Here is a 17500-nt window from a genome sequence, read left to right on the forward strand (position 1 = left end):
GAAAATATATATTTTTTCCCTTGTTTTGCTTACTGCATGAAATGCCCTTTTCACAGGTCACTGGACTTCAACGCTATTACACCTTTTCCTGGTGGATTGTTTTCAAACCCGAATCAAATTGATTATAAAGCAAAATTCGGATTTTGAGGCAGAATTTGAAAAATGTTAAGTGCATATTGTGGACCACCTTAGTAGAATCTTACTGCCAAGAAGTAAACATTTCTGATTCAAATTAGCTGAGATATCTTTGTTCATCATATATCTAATAAGATAGATGTGCATACGAGTGACATACGAATACATACAAGTAACATACGAGTACATACTAGCAACAATATACGAGCAAATACGAGTAAAAAACGGATACATACGAGTAAGATATGGATGAGGGGGCTACCGAGCTCGTTTTTGAGTTGGCGGCAGTAAAAGCTAAATTTAAGAGTTTTCAGCAGTTTACACTGTTGCAATGGTAACCTATTGTCTCGCAAAAAAAATGATAACAACTTGTTCAGCAGTGATTGAGCAGTTTTTGATACAATGATTGCAGCTTCAATCTAAGTCTTGGAAAGTGCTGGAAACTGTTACCAGCCACCTTAAAAATTAACGATAAATTGGCCCTTTCTCAGCCAATCACGATAAAGTAACTTTCTCACTCATTTAGAATAAGAAATAACGCTCCGCTCCGAATAATTGTTTTATTAAAAAAAATAGCCCAGACTTTAGAAAACTGAAATAACATAAAAATGACAACGCCTAAAATTATTGGGCGTATGCCTTCCATGTTTGTAGGGCATTGTATAAATGCTCCTATTCCATGATGACAAAGCCAATGAAAACTCTCAGTGAAGTGCACCATCCAATGAATAGTTCATATAATGTGATTTCCCTGGAGAGGTCGTCCTAGAGTAGTTGTTTTGGTGACTGACGTTGCGACAACCTGAGCGGAAGTCATCTTCAGCCAAAAGTAGTTTGTTGGTCGATAGTGATAAGTATGGCACGTTGGAGCCACTTGTTCTGTTTAAGTAAGTTTCCTGTTAAGTTAGTTAAAAGTACAGTTCTTCCAACAAGTGGCCCATCAGGTCGGCGTTTATCTCCGGTTTCAGTGGAATGAAGCGACTAGGAGTAGTATTTCTAATCCTCCTGAATGCGATTCCAGTCCGTCGAGGAGTTCCCCCCTCCCTCCATTGAATTGGCTGGTACTCATTTATACAACTGAGTGGAGAGAGGTACTGTGAGAGCCGGGAAATGTCTTTCTCAAGAACAAAACACAATGTCTCTGGCTAGGAGTCGAACCCGGACCGCTTGATCCAGAGGCGAGCGAACCAACAACGAGGCCAACACACCTAATCAGGACCGTTTTCATACATGCTTTAGCTTATCAGTGGTCTCTAGTCATTGTTGTCAATTTTAGTTTCTTTAGTTCTCATGTTGCCTTTAGTTGTATTTAGTTGTATTTAGCTGTATATAATTCCTGTAAACAAGACCCACCTAGATGAGCTCAGCTACCCGCGGGCATGTTATAATTGTACTTCTAATTTTACAACACAATAAAAATATATGCATGTATGTATGTATGTATGTATGTATGTATGTATGTATGTATGTATGTATGTACATCCTGGGAAACATCAGGTATGCTTGGTGCTGCACGACGTTAACACAGAGACTCCCGTTTCTGAATTTTCTTTTGGTGGTGCCATGAGAGTCAAGCCGGAGGTTATCGTCAGTTTCTGGGGCTCGAAGCCACAAAATGGCTATTTTACACACAGTTTCACTGGAAAATATTATTGTATCAAAATATTGGAAGACAACTTGAAATAAGTATTGTCTAGTTTAACTGTGTCTTTGCAGCCCCGGATACTTTGAGAGTAAACTAGTTTTACCGAAAAAAAAAAAATAACCTGCCCACCAAACCGCTCGATGCAGAATGCAGTCCAGCGCACTAAGCAATATGCAAAGGTACGGAGGTCCCATTTAATTCGTTTTCCAGAAACATGCAATTATCGGTTATCCCAAAGGTGAGAGTTGTTCTCGTTATTAAATCTCGAACGCACAGCTTACTGTTTTAATTGAGTACTGTCTGATACTTTTAACAGGCATTTGAGTGACAACGATATTACAATTCTACCTGACGGAGTGTTTGCCAAGCTGACGAGACTGGAATACCCGTAAGTAAAATGAGAGATTAATAAAATGCTGTAAGGTTGGCAATAATTTTTAAAGCAAAAATTTCTTTCCATCCCATAAAGGGAACATAAAGATAAAAGGCAGGTAGAAGAATAACTTAATTTAACCCGTCAATGTACAAGCTAAGTTGGTTATGACGTCATATGACTTCTGCCACCTGCTTCTGCTATTTGTGATTACAAGATACCACAAAAATGTATGGTTTTTGGGAGGGATGGTATCTTTCCGGGTGAGTGAAGATTACACCGGGCGAGTTTACTTCAGAGTCACCCTAGGAAATGGCGATTGCTTTTTAAATTTAATTTCCAACACTGGAAAATATATATTTTTTCCCTTGTTTTGCTTACTGCATGAAATGCCCTTTTCACAGGTCATTGGGCTTCAACGCTATTACATCTTTTCCTGATGGATTGTTTTCAAACCCGAATCAAAGTGATTATAAAGCAAATTAAAATTTGAATTTTGAGGCAGAATTTGAAAAATGTTAAGTGCATATTGTGGACCACCTTAGTAGAATCTTACTGCCAAGAAGTAAACATTTCTGATTCAAATTGGCTGAGATGTCTTTGTTCTTCATATATCTAATAAGATAGATGTGCATACGAGTGACATACGAATACATCCAAGTAATATACGAGTACATACTAGTAACAATATACGAGCACATACGAGTAAGATATGAATGAGGGGGCTACCGAGCTCGTTTTTGAGTTGGCGGCAGTAAAAGCTAAATTTAAAGGTTTTCAGCAGTTTATACCATTGCAATGGTAACCTATTGTCTCGCAAAAAAAAAAAATGAAAACAACTTGTTCAGCAGTGATTGAGCAGTTTTTGATACAATGATTACAGCTTCAATCTAAGTCTTGGAAAGTGCTGGAAACTCTTACCAGCCACCTTAAAAAATAACAATCAACAACGATTTAGGTAAACATATACAGGCAAAAACTAACGATAGACAAATCCGACGTTTCGGCGACATCTTGGCGCCTTTGTCAAGGGAACCTAATTAAATATGCGATTTCAAGAGTAACTAAGAGTTCAGAGTTACTAATTTGTATAAGTTAGACAAAGACCTTAGCGCGAACTGAGTCTGATTGTACATTTAAACACGGTCGTAATTGTTTAATGAGTAACAGGCAGGATTCCGCATGACCTTCGCAACTGTTTTAGCGTCTTGAAAAAATGCCACAACAAGTTTGATTGTCTCGTTAATGAGATGTTACTCATTAAACAATTACGACCGCGTTTAAATGTACAGTCAGACTCAGTTCGCTCTAAGGTCTTTGTCTAACTTATGCAAATTAGTAACTCTTAACTCTTAGTTACTCTTGAAATCGCACATTTAATTAGTTTCCCTTGACAATGGCGCCAAGATGTCGCCGGAACGTCGGATTTGTCTATCGTTAGTTTTTGCCTGTATAACCTTAAAAAATTAACGATAAATTGGCCCTCTCTCAGCCAGTCACGATAAAGTAATTTTCTCACTCATTTAGAATAAGAAATAACGGTCCTTATGATTCATTTATTGCCAGATATTTGGACAATAGCAAGATAAAAACAATGTCGAGAGACACGTTTGCCAAATCGCGAAATTTCAATAAATAAATTCGGTTGCTTTCCTTCTTCAGGCATGCCGAAACAACAGGAACATTTAGTAAAAAAGACAATAGATGTATATGAACTGAAGTAGCCATTGGATTTTGTTTTTGATCTAAAAGTATACTTCGTTCTTAAAATTTCTACGGACAGCTGTTTTCCTATAGGCCTACGAAACATTTTATCGGCTAGCTTGATGAACCGTTCTTAGCGCGCCTACTTGTAAGAAGTTTTCTGAGTAAATCTAAATAAGATCAATTGCGCCATGTGTTTTGTTTGTTTGTTTTTTGTTGTTTGTTTGTTTTGTGTTGTTTTCAAAATAAGCATTATCGAACTACTATGCACGGCTCATTACGCGGCTAACTTGCCTATTTTTTTTTTTTTCTTTCCCATGCAGATCTCTTAAAAACAACCTGTTAGAGAATATTCCATATCGAGCATTTTTTACCATGTGTCAACTTGAAATAATGTAAGTATTTACCTGAGCACTGGTTATACGAAACGAATAAATACCAGCACATTTAGAAAGGCGATAAATTTAATAACAATTTATGAAGATTTATTCGTAGCCAAAGCACACGTATTATTTAACACTTGTTAATTGAAGCAGAGATAATTATTGTTTTAGCAGTATACCGGCATCCTTTATAAATGGGATTGCGCAGTCACAGCGGTAAGGACTTTCTGCTGCTCGTAGCAGGGACTCTGCATTATTAGTACTTTCTCAAATCGTCCCTTGAAATCTCAGGACACCTTAAGTCGCAGCTTCGATTTTACACTTGGGGCCATTCAAGAGAATCTCTTTAACCGTACTGTTTAAACTTTCTCTGTTCTGTCTCTGAGCGACATGATGTGTTATTGTAGCGAATATAGGAAGAGAGCGACTGGGCCCGGCCCCAACTTGCATATTATGGGATTGGAAATCCCATGTGGAGAAAAGGACGAAGATCGTTAGATCTCGATAGATGAGAGAAACGTGTTGTTAGTCTAGTTTTGCAGTAGTTTCTGTGCGAGATTGAGCAAAGTGCAAGACTATGATTTTAATCAGAGTATGGGAAATAGCAACTGAGACTTAATAAACCTTATAGTATGCGATACTAACTTATGCAGAAAGCTATTTATACCATGTTTCACTCCACGCAGTTCAAAAAGTTAAGAAGATTTTAGTTAATTTCTGGTGCTAATTTCGCTTCTCTTTTGTCTTTTTATTTCTAGCTTGCTCTCAGATAATCCTATAAAGACAATTCAAGCGGAGGCATTTAGAATTGGCAATAATACCATTTCAATGTAAGTTTCACCAACAGATTTACTGATGAATCTTTGCGCTATTATTCTGCCACTATTCTGACAAACGCACCCGTCCTTGACTGATTTGTAAAGTTTCACATGTCATCTGAATTGATATATTTTTAAAAAGTGTTGAGTCTACTGAGGCATGTTGAGTTTAATCCGCTGCTCATTTAGTCCATACAAAATATCATAGTCCAAAGCGGAAAGAGAATTTGTTCGGTCAATGCAAGTGCACTGGTCTATTGCTCCCTAAAACCTTAATTAAACAGCAACACTGACGAATAGGAAGAGGAAACATGGGCACTGGAACAAATCACTTGGCAAGAAATTTGTGATAAATCAACCTCAACGAGTTCTGCAACGAGGTATTTGCAGAGTCGAAAAGGAGCAAGGTTGATTAAACTCAGTTCAATTGAGCCCGGAACCTCACCTGACATTGTAATCGTCTAGTATCTTTCTAATATCGGAATTCGCTCTTTCAGGAGAGATATTTGTCCTTATCTTGTTTTTTTTTTTCACTAGCATAGATTCAAAAGTTGAAGAGCGTGGGAATTTCTCTTAGATGGGTCAGACAAGAATGCCGAGCACTCAGTTGCATGTGCTTCGACCAAATGTTGACCATTAAAACAAGCTGTTCAAACAACAAACTGTGAAGGGATAGCGATATTGTTCGCTTTGAAGAAAATTTCTTAAAGATGTCCTATTCCAACGAAAACGCGGGGAGGGGGTTTCCTCCAACCCCTCCCCCCCCCCCCCAAACTTGAAGCATGGTACGGGTGTAACTTCGCGTGTACTTTCGAGAATTAAATTAGAGGGATCGGGCAGGGGACGAGATCAGGCTCTATCGTCACATTTTTTACATCGTTAGGGAGGTAAATTACTATTTGTAACTAGTAGTACCGTGTCATTTGAATTATATTACTCGATTAACCTCAGTTGAGGTGCCTCAGCTCTATCTAATTATCTAAAACATGGTCTTGAAAAGCTGCAAACCTTCTCCATAAAGAATTGCTAGCTTACCCATTTATTCATGTTACCTGTCTAATATGGTTCAATAATGTACAGCATACTTGTGGCTCAAAAGTTTCTATGTACGTCTTAGGGCTAAAAAAGCTAAATGTATTATTTGTTACGATAATTGCAGTGGCGGATCCAGACCTTGAGTTTGGTTTGCTTGTCCTGCCGGCTTTTCTTCCTTTTGCGATTTTTTTCCAAAATAAGGGGAGCCCGGTCCCCCCGGGCACCTCCCTAGATCCGCCAATAAAATGTTAAATTGCTGGGTTTTTTTTCTGGGTAATTGAAAGAGAATAGGGATTTTCCAAGCTAAGTTTTGAGTTTTGGTTTTGTTTTGTTGTTGTCGTTGTTGTTGTCGTTGTTGTTGTTGTTGTTATTGTTGTTGTATTTGTCTTTAACCCCTTAGTAACAGTAATATTTTCTGATAAATGCAGACTCTTGCTGCGGACAAAGCTGAAGGCATTGACATTTGATTCATTCGTTGGTATTCGTGTTCAGGATTTACAACTGTGACGTATCTTATTTTAATAATTATATTTATAATAAAGTTTTCATATAACGCGCGCTCTGATTGGCTGAAAAAGTGTGATTTATCAGAGAACAGAGCACGGATTGATGACTGTAGGCTGGCTTTAAAATTTTTTCATTCAGAATTTTGACAAATTTGACTCAAATCAAACATCCCTTGTGACTCAGACAAACGCAATGGAAACGAACTCTATGTCTGTAGTAAATATGGCTCACGGAGACTATTGTTAGCAACAATAGTGTTAAAATTGTACTAAAATGACAGGTTTTGCTAGATTCTCGCCGAGAAAACACGTAGCGAAATAAACAAATTCTCAACCTAACCAGTGCTTCAATAAAAGACATCATAGTTGTTACGATGGCAGAAATTATACTTAAGAAGTAAAACAACGACAGAAAACAATAATTGAGCTGTCTCTGCTTATGATGCGAAGCTTTCTTCTTGTAAAAATGCAATTGCTTAAAAAACCCCATACATTCAGTGTAGTAACGCTCGTTTTCTGGGCATCTCAGCGAAGCGAACCGACGAATGGTCAGTTCAAAGCTTGCTCTGATATTTTCTTCTGTGCTCGGAGTAGAACCAGTGGGAGCAGTTTAGTCTTTGTAGCTTTTACGCTAGTTCAAGCAATCTTGCTGCAAGCGGCTGCAAGCGGCTGCAAGCCGTAAATAACTGTAGCTCCTTTCAAATTCTACTCAGCATTTCACATTTTCATCCGTAGGCTTTGAGCTCCTGGTTTCGTAATTTCCATAGGAAAAGTGCACGTTTTTATGAGCCACAATAGGGCCGGATTCCTCTGGACTACAAACTTTTACCTGCTTTTAGATCCTTATTTAAAAATTAACGAAAAAGCCAACTTTGAAGGCGTTGTTCTTCTCTCGAAAGCCGCTCGAAACAACTTGGAACTGAAAGCTTAGCCGAAGTCCAGTTTGTGATTGACAGCTTTCGCTTCGTTAGCACTTAGGAGGCGGTAGAGCACTCAAGAAGTAGGGGAAAACAGTCAACAACGTCTCGTGCTTTCCCCTACACTTCTTGAGTGCTCTACCGCTTCCTACGTGCTTTACAACAGAACAGATCACAGTCGAGGCTTCTTTATTTGCTTACATAAGTAGAGGCAATCAACTGATTTATAGTGTAATTTGAAATGAATGAACACTAGTAAATTTACAAGTGTCTATTCACAGTAAATTTCATCAGAAGAATCGTGTTATTTCTTGTAAAAATCACTTGAAATAAAGTTTGGCTGTACATTCATTACTCAGACATGTGGGAAGTGTCCTTGGTCTTCGTTTCCAAATAGCTTCGGGAAATTACGAACGTATTCGAAAACCTTCCGACAATATCAAAAATTCTTGGGAAATCTTCGCGTGATCTTCGGCCAACCTTTTACTCTTCGGGTACGTTTTGGACCTCTTTGGAAATGTTCGGAAGTGTTTGGCTAACATTTGAAAATCTCTAAAAACTTTTCGCTGGTATTTGGTAGTTTTCTGATGTCTTCTCTTTATTCTTTAAGATTGTCCGGAAATCTGACTATTTTCGGTTAGCCTTAAGGACGTCCGCGCGAAAATGTTCCACTCGAACTTCAAACTTCTACTGCGAGCAAATAAATGAAATAAAGATATTGGGATCACGGACTTCGTTTCAGAGATAAAGTGTGTGGAAAGCTAGTCTGATTTTGAAAAATTGACGCGGTGTACAAGCTTTTTAGCTTAAAATATCAAAGATGAATTAACGGAGACAAACTTTCCTAGTAATATTTTGTATAAGTGAATCCTTTGCGTTAATAATTCCAAATGTTGTCAACGTTTCCACAAAGCTTAACCCTGTAAGAGGCATATAAAAACCCCGCACAGAAAAAGGAAAAGTCATATATAAAAAAAAAATAATTCGATAGTGCATTTTGGAAAAAATTCAAATTTCTAGTCAGTAGATTTTCTTCATTTTTTCGCTAAACGTAGAAAATCGGAAGTGAAAATGATCCATCAAAAGATATATAGGGGTCAACGAACGTCCAAGATCGTTAAATCCAGGCAAAGCTATAGCAATGGCCATCTGCCCTATCAGTACACTAGTGTTTAATTTGCTACTTGACGCGCGCTCGATACATGACGTGGCGTGCGAATTTGCGGGCGCGGTAAGGATGGGGAGAAACAGCTTCGACTACCTTCCAAAGGACCTCGGATGACCATCGCCAGTTTGTTAAGAATCTTCATACTTATTTCGGAAAATCTTTGTTGTGATTTACGCTGGTATTTCACCTTTTGCACTCGTGTCACGCTGAAACGGCACAGCTCTTAGCTTATCCAATCGGAATCGAGAAATTTTGTCTGTTGTTACTGGTCTTATGTCTATTACCGAATTTTTTTTGTGTTGTTACCAGTTTTATGTTCAAAAAAAATACTGCATTTAAACCATGGCTCCTCTAGCACTGACAAATTTCAATCCCATGATATTTTCAAATGCTTGATTAAAAAGGGCGGAATCATGTTGAGGAATAAGTTACAGATTTTTCGCTTAGCTGTCAAGTAGTAGAAGATATTATATAATTATGGATTTGCATATGCTGATAACGTCCCGGATTTCCTTCCTAGATCTTCAATCTGGGTACTAGATCTTCGTTCTAGAGCAATACTGGAACTTCTAAAACGATATTATTGTCATGTTTATTTTGACATACTTCTGTTCCAGGGTCATGACGAATAGAAGAGCACGAACATTAAGATATTACTCTCCTGACCAGAACTGCACAATATACCTGTCAGTGACGTGAAGTAGATATGAAATAATTCATATTTGAACTGCCGTTGTAGATGAAAGTGAAGAATGATCGCAGTAAATTTGCCAATTTAAGCAATTGGAAAGGAGAAGCCTGAAAAAAATCAGGGCTTCAACGGGATTCGAACCCGTGAACTTCGCGAATACCGGTGCGATGCTCTACCAACTGAGCTATGAAGCCACACATTGGGCGCGAGAACAATTAATTGAGTTCATATGTAAGATATGAACTCAATTAATTGACCTCGCCCCCAATGTGCGGCTTCATAGCTAAGATATGAGCTCATATCTAACGTATGAACTCAATTAATTGACCTCGCCCCCAATGTGCGGCTTCATAGCTAAGATATGAGCTCATATCTAAGATATGAACTCAATTAATTGATCTCGCTCCCAATGTGTGGCTTCATAGCTCAGTTGGTAGAGCATCGCACCGGCATTCGCGGAGGTCACGGGTTCGAATCCCGTTGAAGCCCTGATTTTTTTCAGGCTTCTTCTTTCCAATTGCTTAAATTGGAAAATTTACTGCGATGATCATTCTTCACTTTCATACCTGTCAGTGTCTCTTTCAAATAGAACAATTCCTTGCATGTCAAACATGCAGCTGTGCTTTAGTTGCATGCATAACTGCGATAACCATTGTTGTCTTTACATCTTCCTCCATAGCTCAAATATATGATCTTTTATATATTTACTTGCGAAGAAAAGCTGTTTGTAATACATTTCAATGGCAAAGTATAAATCAATTTTGATCGACTCCCCCGGGAAAATCAATGGAATCTTCTCTCGGTGTGGAAGCGATAAGAGTTAAACTGAAAAATTCCCAATTTCCTCGACTAAGCGGTACTTTCTTTTTGGTAACATTTCGGACAAGGATCGTAGATAACTTCATGCATGTTTTCAACGGTGTTTCCTTATGTATTCTCTTACCGTTGCGTTTTGCACTTTTTCTTAACAATACAAGTGGGCTCAGTTACCTTCATTTTTCACCTCTCTAGCTCAATATTTAAATGACAGATGACCTGCGGATAAAGAACTCAATTCAGTGGCATCAAAATTGCCATGGGTTACAGGACGATTACTTTTTCAAGCTGAGTGAAACACGGTCACTTTGGTTTGATAAAGACTTTCAAAATGAGAAAAAAATGGCATGGGCATCTTGGCATTCACTCTTTTTTATTCAGTGCCACTAATAGACTACTTACTCTTCAGCCCTACGTTTTCCAAATGTGAGTCTATTTAGTGTTCTTCAAGAACCCGTTTTGCGAATTTCCCAGAATCTCAGTGAATAATAGAAATACAATCGACCTGCTGGTATTCCACTTTAAAATAAAAAAATTATTTACAAGCATAAAAACGTTCAAAAGTTCAAAAACACGATTGGTTTTTTCTTTCAGGGTGGTTCAGTTGATTATTCACTCTAAAGCACAATTTCAATTTTTTTTTCGCCGACGGCTGCTTTACCAGTCCTTTCAAAAGTCAAATCCAGCTTTCAAGCAACACATAGTACATCACCATTTTGTTTTTCTGAAGTCCAGAAAGCTGCATTTGATGGGCCACCATATTCAAAGCACAACTGAAAACGTGTGTACGAGATCATCGATTGTTTATTATCTTGTAGCTGCCACGTTAGTCTTGTTTCTATCGGTCGTTACAAGAACTTTGTAGTTCGCTACTGAGAGTCGCGTGAAAGTGTTTGGGTCAGTATTCTAGAAAGATGTTTTATTCTCCAAGTTCAGTTCGTCCCATGTGGCTCACACATGGCTACCGAAATGGTATTTAAGTGCGTGTGCATTTGTTAGTCAAGCAGTAGTAGTGCTTGAGTATAAGAAGCAGAAGAAGAAACAGTAGAAATAGTAGAACTTAGACGGAGAACGTGCAAGACAGAAGTCCGTGCAACAAAAGACCCGTAAACAGATTCTCGCAACCTCCTCGTTTGGACGAGAGAGAGATATCAAATAAACGTGTTGATCGTTGTGTCTTTGCGGCCATCGAAGGAAAGAAAAATTCCGTATTCATGACCTTGTTCGCCAAGAAATTTTTAGCGACTCTCTTCAATATGATTCTACTTATTGGTACCAACAGCATGGTTTACATCGTATGTAGTGGCCAGACGGTCGGCATCGCCTACCGTACGTTGACAAAAGAAACAGTACGAAAAAGCAACTCATACACTATCTGTGTTTTATCATTGTTGTCTTCATTCACAGTTGCACTCACCGTCGAAAAATAAGAGACTCAATTATAAGCAAAAGAAATTTCAGACCCTTGCAACTAATCCGTGAAACAGTTTGTAAAGTTTGATCTAGGAAACCACCGCGTTTCCGATTTTTGAATGCCTTAAATAGCACTTTCTGAAAAAATGTCGGTCCAAAGGCAATGGAAGTTCATTTCTAAAATTTACCACATGTGGGAAAGTCCTTTGAATTAATGAAAATCTCATTCAGCAACTGCCCTCCATGATTATTTGGTAACGAAGTAAAGAACTGTTATATTCACTGTCTGGTGCGTTGAATACAGCGTCATAAGCCGAACTTTTTGACCAATCAGAATGTCCGATTCTTGATCACGTCTGGAAATATACCAGTAGGAATTATCAACCGAGAATCATAAAAGGGACATTCGAAACAACAAGAAAACAGAGCAACACGTTCACAAAGGACTTTATTGAATAAGGAAGTTTAGCATTATTTCAATGTTTAACTTGCATCCCTATAAATCAATATTGATAGTTAATTTTATCTCCTAGGTATCCTCGTGATTCACGTACAGAAGGCATCAAAGTCCCTGTGGACGGAAATTTAGGATGGGCTCTGTTACATTCAGGGTTCAGGCAAGACCCTGATAACGATACCAGTTATAATGTGTTTCTACCTTGTCCTCCGGGGACTTTTGTGAAACCTTGGTCTAGTACAAACCAAGGATGTATAAACTGCCCGCCAGGTATTTATTTATACATGAAATCCTTCATGTAAAAAACTTTCATCCAGTTGGTTTGAAGCTTTCTTTCTAACCTTATAACGCAAACAAATTGCCACCAAGGGGCCTCTTATGTTTTTTGTTTGTTTATTTGTTTATTGTTTTTGTTAGGACAACGCTACTGAAGAACATTTTATTCAGCTTTTAAACCGCGCTTCATTTCCTTCACAGTTTGTCAAGACAAACTACGTTTATATAACACTTTACACCAATTACAACTGTATTTATGACCAGTGGAGTAAAACAGGACATTCTAGTACAAAAAAACATAGAGTAGAGTAAAACATTTGTTGACTATTGTAACCAATCACAATTCAATCTGAGACATATCGAAATCTACTGTAGTCAAGCAAGTCATTGGATGTAAAAGTCAAAAGACGCATGGAAGAAATTTTAAAAAATTCCTTTACAAGACCTCGGTTTGACATGGCATTAATATTTTGCAAAGTTACAAAAATGTACTGACGCTCACAAATCTTCACATTTACCTTTGCTTTCTTTTTGGATTGTGGAGGCGCGGTGGCCTCATGGTTAGCGCGCTCGTCTCTGGATCGTGGACATTGTGTTGTGTTCTTGAGCAGCTGAGACACTTTACTCTCACAGTGCCTCTCTCCACCCAGGTGTTTAAATGGGTACCGGTGAACTTAATGCTGGGGGTACCCCTGTGATGGACTAGCATCCAATCCAGGGGGGAATACAAATACCCCTAGTCGCTTCATGCTACAGAAACCGGGATAAGCTCCAACCTGGTGGGCCACTTGGCTCGTATGCAGACTTTACCTTTTTTTCTTTTTGGATTCTGTTATTTATGCGCTCGAAGCTCGAGCGCTCGCAGCTAAAATTTGTATAAATGTTTTAACAACCTCCACGTAATACACTTCTTTACGCACAAACTCGAGGATTTTATCTTTGTGAAATCAACAAGCACTGATAAAGGGGTGACCTATTGCTGTCAAAATACTTCGGGTTTAGGCCGTAACTGCGTATACATCCAGTTGGCGATGTTGGTCTCTACGTGATAGTTCTTAAGTCAACAAAGGGTCGCTATAAATGCTAATAAAGAAAAAAAATATTATATCAAAGAGGCTTCTAGTTCAGTCTAACATCCTTTCCTCGTCTTAGGTGGATTTTACTCTGACACTCTCGGTTACATCGCCCATGACTGTAAGAAATGTCCGAATGGTTCTTACGTCTCATTTGACAAAGCTCCAGGAAAATCCGTCCTGGATTGTAAAGCCTGTCCACTAGGTATAACCAACATGTCAACCTATTGTACGGATGCCTACTAGTCTTTTAGGGGATTTGTAAAATATACAAGGGCCTTGAAGGAATAGTCTGAATATTTGCAACCTTACCAAGTCTGAAAATGTTCCGATTGAATGAGACATATGCATGTAGCTAATTTCAAAAAAGGTGGATTTGTAGAATTAAGGAGACTAGATTTTACCTTTTTTTTTCATCTGGAATCTTGAGATCTTTATTCACAGTACGTTACTTAATTACAATACAATATATACTAACTAATAATACACCGCTATTACTCACAATATACAATTTAATGCATTGAATACTTTCAACACCATAAATTTCTTTCTAACGAAAAACACTTAGGTAAACTGAATAAACCAACTAGCGGTCTCTACTGATACTTCTAAACCTCGGATAATGAATTTCCAAAAGTGGCTGAGAGCCGCACTCTTGGTGAGCCTTCTGTCACAAACATACTGGAAATAGTAGGCAATTGCAACAATGTCTATGCCAACCTGGAAACAAGAACAAGCCACAAAATGTCACATTCAACTTAGCTACAGTACATAGAGTTTGACACGAAGCACTTCATTAATCCAAAGGGCTTGTAAATGTAATTTTTAGCAGCGCCACTGCTACCGATCTCTCTCCATTTAGATCAAACTGAATCATGAATTCCAAGTATTTTTGCTTGTTTGAGAAAACTTAACAAGACTTACATCTTTTTTTCTTACTTGTAACTAGGGACAGAAACTGACTTTTTCGCTGGATACCGTGCTTGTCCATGCCTGAAAGGATTTTATCGAACCAGTCTATTTGCCGAGTGTCACAAATGTGGGCAAGGTGGACTGTTATGTAAAGGAGAATATGCTTCTTTAAAACCTGGTTTCTGGTGGCAGTGGCGAAACGAGACATACAAACAACGTTACAGAGACTTTATTCAAAACCTTTTGGCATCTTCACCAGCGTTAGATAGGTTCTCCATACAATATCCTTATCCGATTCCAACGCCTTATAAATGCCCATTTGAAGATTCATGCGAAGGTGGCTTAGATTCACCATGTAAACATGAGTACGAAGGACCAGTTTGCGCAGTTTGCAGTTCAGGATATTACAAACAGTTGCAAAAATGTAAACAATGTCCGTCAAGGAAATGGTTTGTGGGACAGTTGGTCGTTATTACAGCCATTGTATCGATAATTGTTGCCCTTCTGGTCTGGAAGAGCAAAACAAGGGTGAAACAGGATGGAGGACGCAATCTAGTGGACACATTTTTCTCAAAACTTAAGATCGTAATCGGCTTTTACCAGGTGACCCATGGTTTACTGGAAGTGTTTTCCTACATAAAATGGCCAGGTTCCCTGGAAGCTATCTCTAAGTATTCAGGTATACTCCAGATGAATTTACTTCAGATTGCACCAATCCATTGCCTTTTCCCAGGACTACGCGTGGATGTCCTTGGAGACTTATGTCTGATTATGGCAATGAATATCGGTGTCACCGGCGCTTTTGGCATCGTTTACTGCGTCCGTAAGAGGATCATCTTAAAACGACAAGGCCTAGACGACATGGAAAAGTCGAGCAAAATTTCACAGACAAAAGAGGTTTTGTACAGAAATTTGTTTTTCTTCCTGTATGTAACCTACCTTAGCACGTGTTCCAAGACAGCCAGTGTCCTGCCGTTCGCTTGCCGGCAACTCTGTAGGGACCAAAATGAAGAGATCTGTGACGCGTACCTCAAAGTGGATTATAGCGTCAAGTGTCAAGGAGCAAAGTACAACCACTTACTTACCGTGGCATACATTTCTGCTGCATACATCTTTGCTCTGCCTACCGCCTCATTCATCGCCCTCTGGAGAAAACGCAGAACAATACTAACCGCAGCAGACAGTGATACAGGCCTTGGTACAGAAATGATCACAGGATTACGTTTTCTGTTTGAAAACTACCAAACTCGTTCATGGTATTGGGAACTTGTTGAAATATCTCGTAAAGTAATTCTCACATCTGCTCTCATTCTCGTGGGACAAGAGAGCCGATCCTACATTGGCTTGGCATGGGTCGTCGCTGGAATGTATGGAATGCTTTTCTGCTGGGTCAAGCCCATACACGATGTGTTCGAGAACAGATTGATGTCTACGTCCCTTGCCGTTACTGTAGTCAACTTGGGTGTTGGAGCTGTGAGCAGAATTCCAGCAGAGAATATACCAGGTTCGGTTGACCGAGACACAGACGCAATGGCGATGAATGTATTGATACTTGGAGCAAATTCTCTGGTGATTGGCCTACTTGTTGGTAAGCTTGCATGCAATATGAATTGCCAGTAATCTACCTCATAATTTAATTTAACCAAGCTTTGATACGGGGAGGCGATGTTGGTTCAATTACTCTTAGTTCAATTAATCTTAAAGTGCACCTAACCCCAAAATTTTTTTTTCGCTAAAATGAATCCACTTACTGTTAAAACTAATTCGGCGAAAAAAACTTTTGCATTTGGTTGAATCCTCAATTTTCTATGGCCCGCCGAAAACGCGAAAATCGCCCTAAATCGGCGCCATTTTGTTTCGCGACCGAGTTTTGGGGGGAATGGGTCCAGCGGCAGTTGTGACGTCTACCCAGGAACGAAACGTGTTTCGCCGCTAGTCATTTCACTGTAGTGGCTGTGTTGCTCGTGAAGAATTTGCAGCTAAAATGCCTACGAGGTGTGTTGCAGGCGGTTGCAGCAACACCCCAGACTTAGAAAATGGAATAGCGCTTCACTGTATTCCATATTTTGGTGACGATCGGCCACAAGCGAAAAAAAGACGAAAAAAGTGGGTGGACTTTGTAAAGCAAAAGAAAGCGAAGTGGGGGCCTTCGAAGAACTCGGCCATCTGTTCAGTGCACTTCAAGCCAGAAGATTTTCAACGTTTGTTCGCAAGTTTGCCTGGCCAAAGCACACCTTATATCCCCCGTCTAAATAGGGACGAGTTTGGGGTCGCTGTCTTTCCGACAATTCATGCCGTGGGAAAAGTGATCGAACCACAACAGTCAGAGCGCAACAAGAGAAAGGTGAGATGATTTGACACCTTATTTCACTGTAAACTTTTCTTGTTAACTTGAAGCACCGATTGAAGATCAGAGTATGCATTTATTGTGTTTTTCCTTCTTAAACAGACAATACAGGCGGCCATGCAAGCAGTATCACGGGTTAGTTGTTCTGAAAGTACCGAAAATGCAGAAGATTCCTCACCGGAAGTTGCACAAGAAGATGAACTTAGCTCTCCGACTCCAGTTCTAGATTCATTGGAAGGTACAAGCCTACAGCAGACAAGTGACATCTGTGAAATATTGAGCGCTCATGAAGACGATGTTTCAGAGAGCGAAAAGGAATCCCTGAAGGAATGTACGACATGTGCTGTCATGGCCAACAAAATCAGACAGCTAAAAAACAAGCTGAAATCGCACCAGGAGAAGTTGATTGCTGTAAGGAGGGAGCATGGTTTTTCGCGAAGGACAGGTAATTTTGGTATTAGAAATTTTTCCTCTACGAGGCAGTGGATAAAATTAGGTACATGTATGTAAGTGTATTCAGTTTGAAATCAGCATCAATTTCTACATTCCGATGTTTGTCTATAGATATGCTCTAGTGCATATTTAGCAAGATTTGCTATATTATTTTTCCATTCTTCTGCCCATTTTCACAAAGCAAAGTACATGTAGGTATATGATTCAATTTTTTCTATAATCCTCCATTTATTTTCTTTGAACATAATAATATTTGCTAATATGATTTTCTTCTTCCATGTTCAGTAAAACGACTACAAAAACATCTTGAAATTGACCAGGATCAAGTGGAAGCTACATGCAGTAAAAAGTCTGAGCCTATGGGTATGTAGCAGCCAC

At 39.0% G+C, this 17500-nt stretch overlaps 2 protein-coding genes, 1 non-coding gene and 1 pseudogene across 3 annotated transcripts in view; all 4 read left to right on the forward strand.

Moving 5' to 3' along the window:
* The window catches only part of LOC145483445 (uncharacterized), a 147754-nt pseudogene that overhangs the window by 3778 nt on the left and 126476 nt on the right, over positions 1-17500 (forward strand).
* The window catches only part of LOC145484385 (uncharacterized), a 48238-nt gene that overhangs the window by 869 nt on the left and 29869 nt on the right, over positions 1-17500 (forward strand). The window contains exons 3-8 of the mRNA XM_081463001.1: positions 2097-2168; positions 4999-5070; positions 12138-12282; positions 12479-12623; positions 13490-13615; positions 14360-15910. Coding sequence (XP_081319127.1) covers positions 2097-2168; positions 4999-5070; positions 12138-12282; positions 12479-12623; positions 13490-13615; positions 14360-15910 — 2111 coding nt within the window. The remainder of the gene's footprint in view (positions 1-2096; positions 2169-4998; positions 5071-12137; positions 12283-12478; positions 12624-13489; positions 13616-14359; positions 15911-17500) is intronic.
* Positions 9791-9864, forward strand: Trnaa-ggc (transfer RNA alanine (anticodon GGC)). Its single transcript has one exon. It is a non-coding gene; the product is annotated as a tRNA-Ala (tRNA).
* The window catches only part of LOC145485307 (uncharacterized), a 1965-nt gene continuing 537 nt past the window's right edge, over positions 16073-17500 (forward strand). The window contains exons 1-3 of the mRNA XM_081463991.1: positions 16073-16666; positions 16772-17114; positions 17408-17485. Of these exons, the coding sequence (XP_081320117.1) occupies positions 16307-16666; positions 16772-17114; positions 17408-17485 (781 nt within the window). The 5' untranslated portion in view covers positions 16073-16306. The remainder of the gene's footprint in view (positions 16667-16771; positions 17115-17407; positions 17486-17500) is intronic.

The sequence above is a fragment of the Orbicella franksi genome, chromosome 4 (genome assembly GCF_964199315.1).
Source record: "Orbicella franksi chromosome 4, jaOrbFran1.1, whole genome shotgun sequence".
Lineage (NCBI taxonomy): Eukaryota > Metazoa > Cnidaria > Anthozoa > Scleractinia > Merulinidae > Orbicella > Orbicella franksi.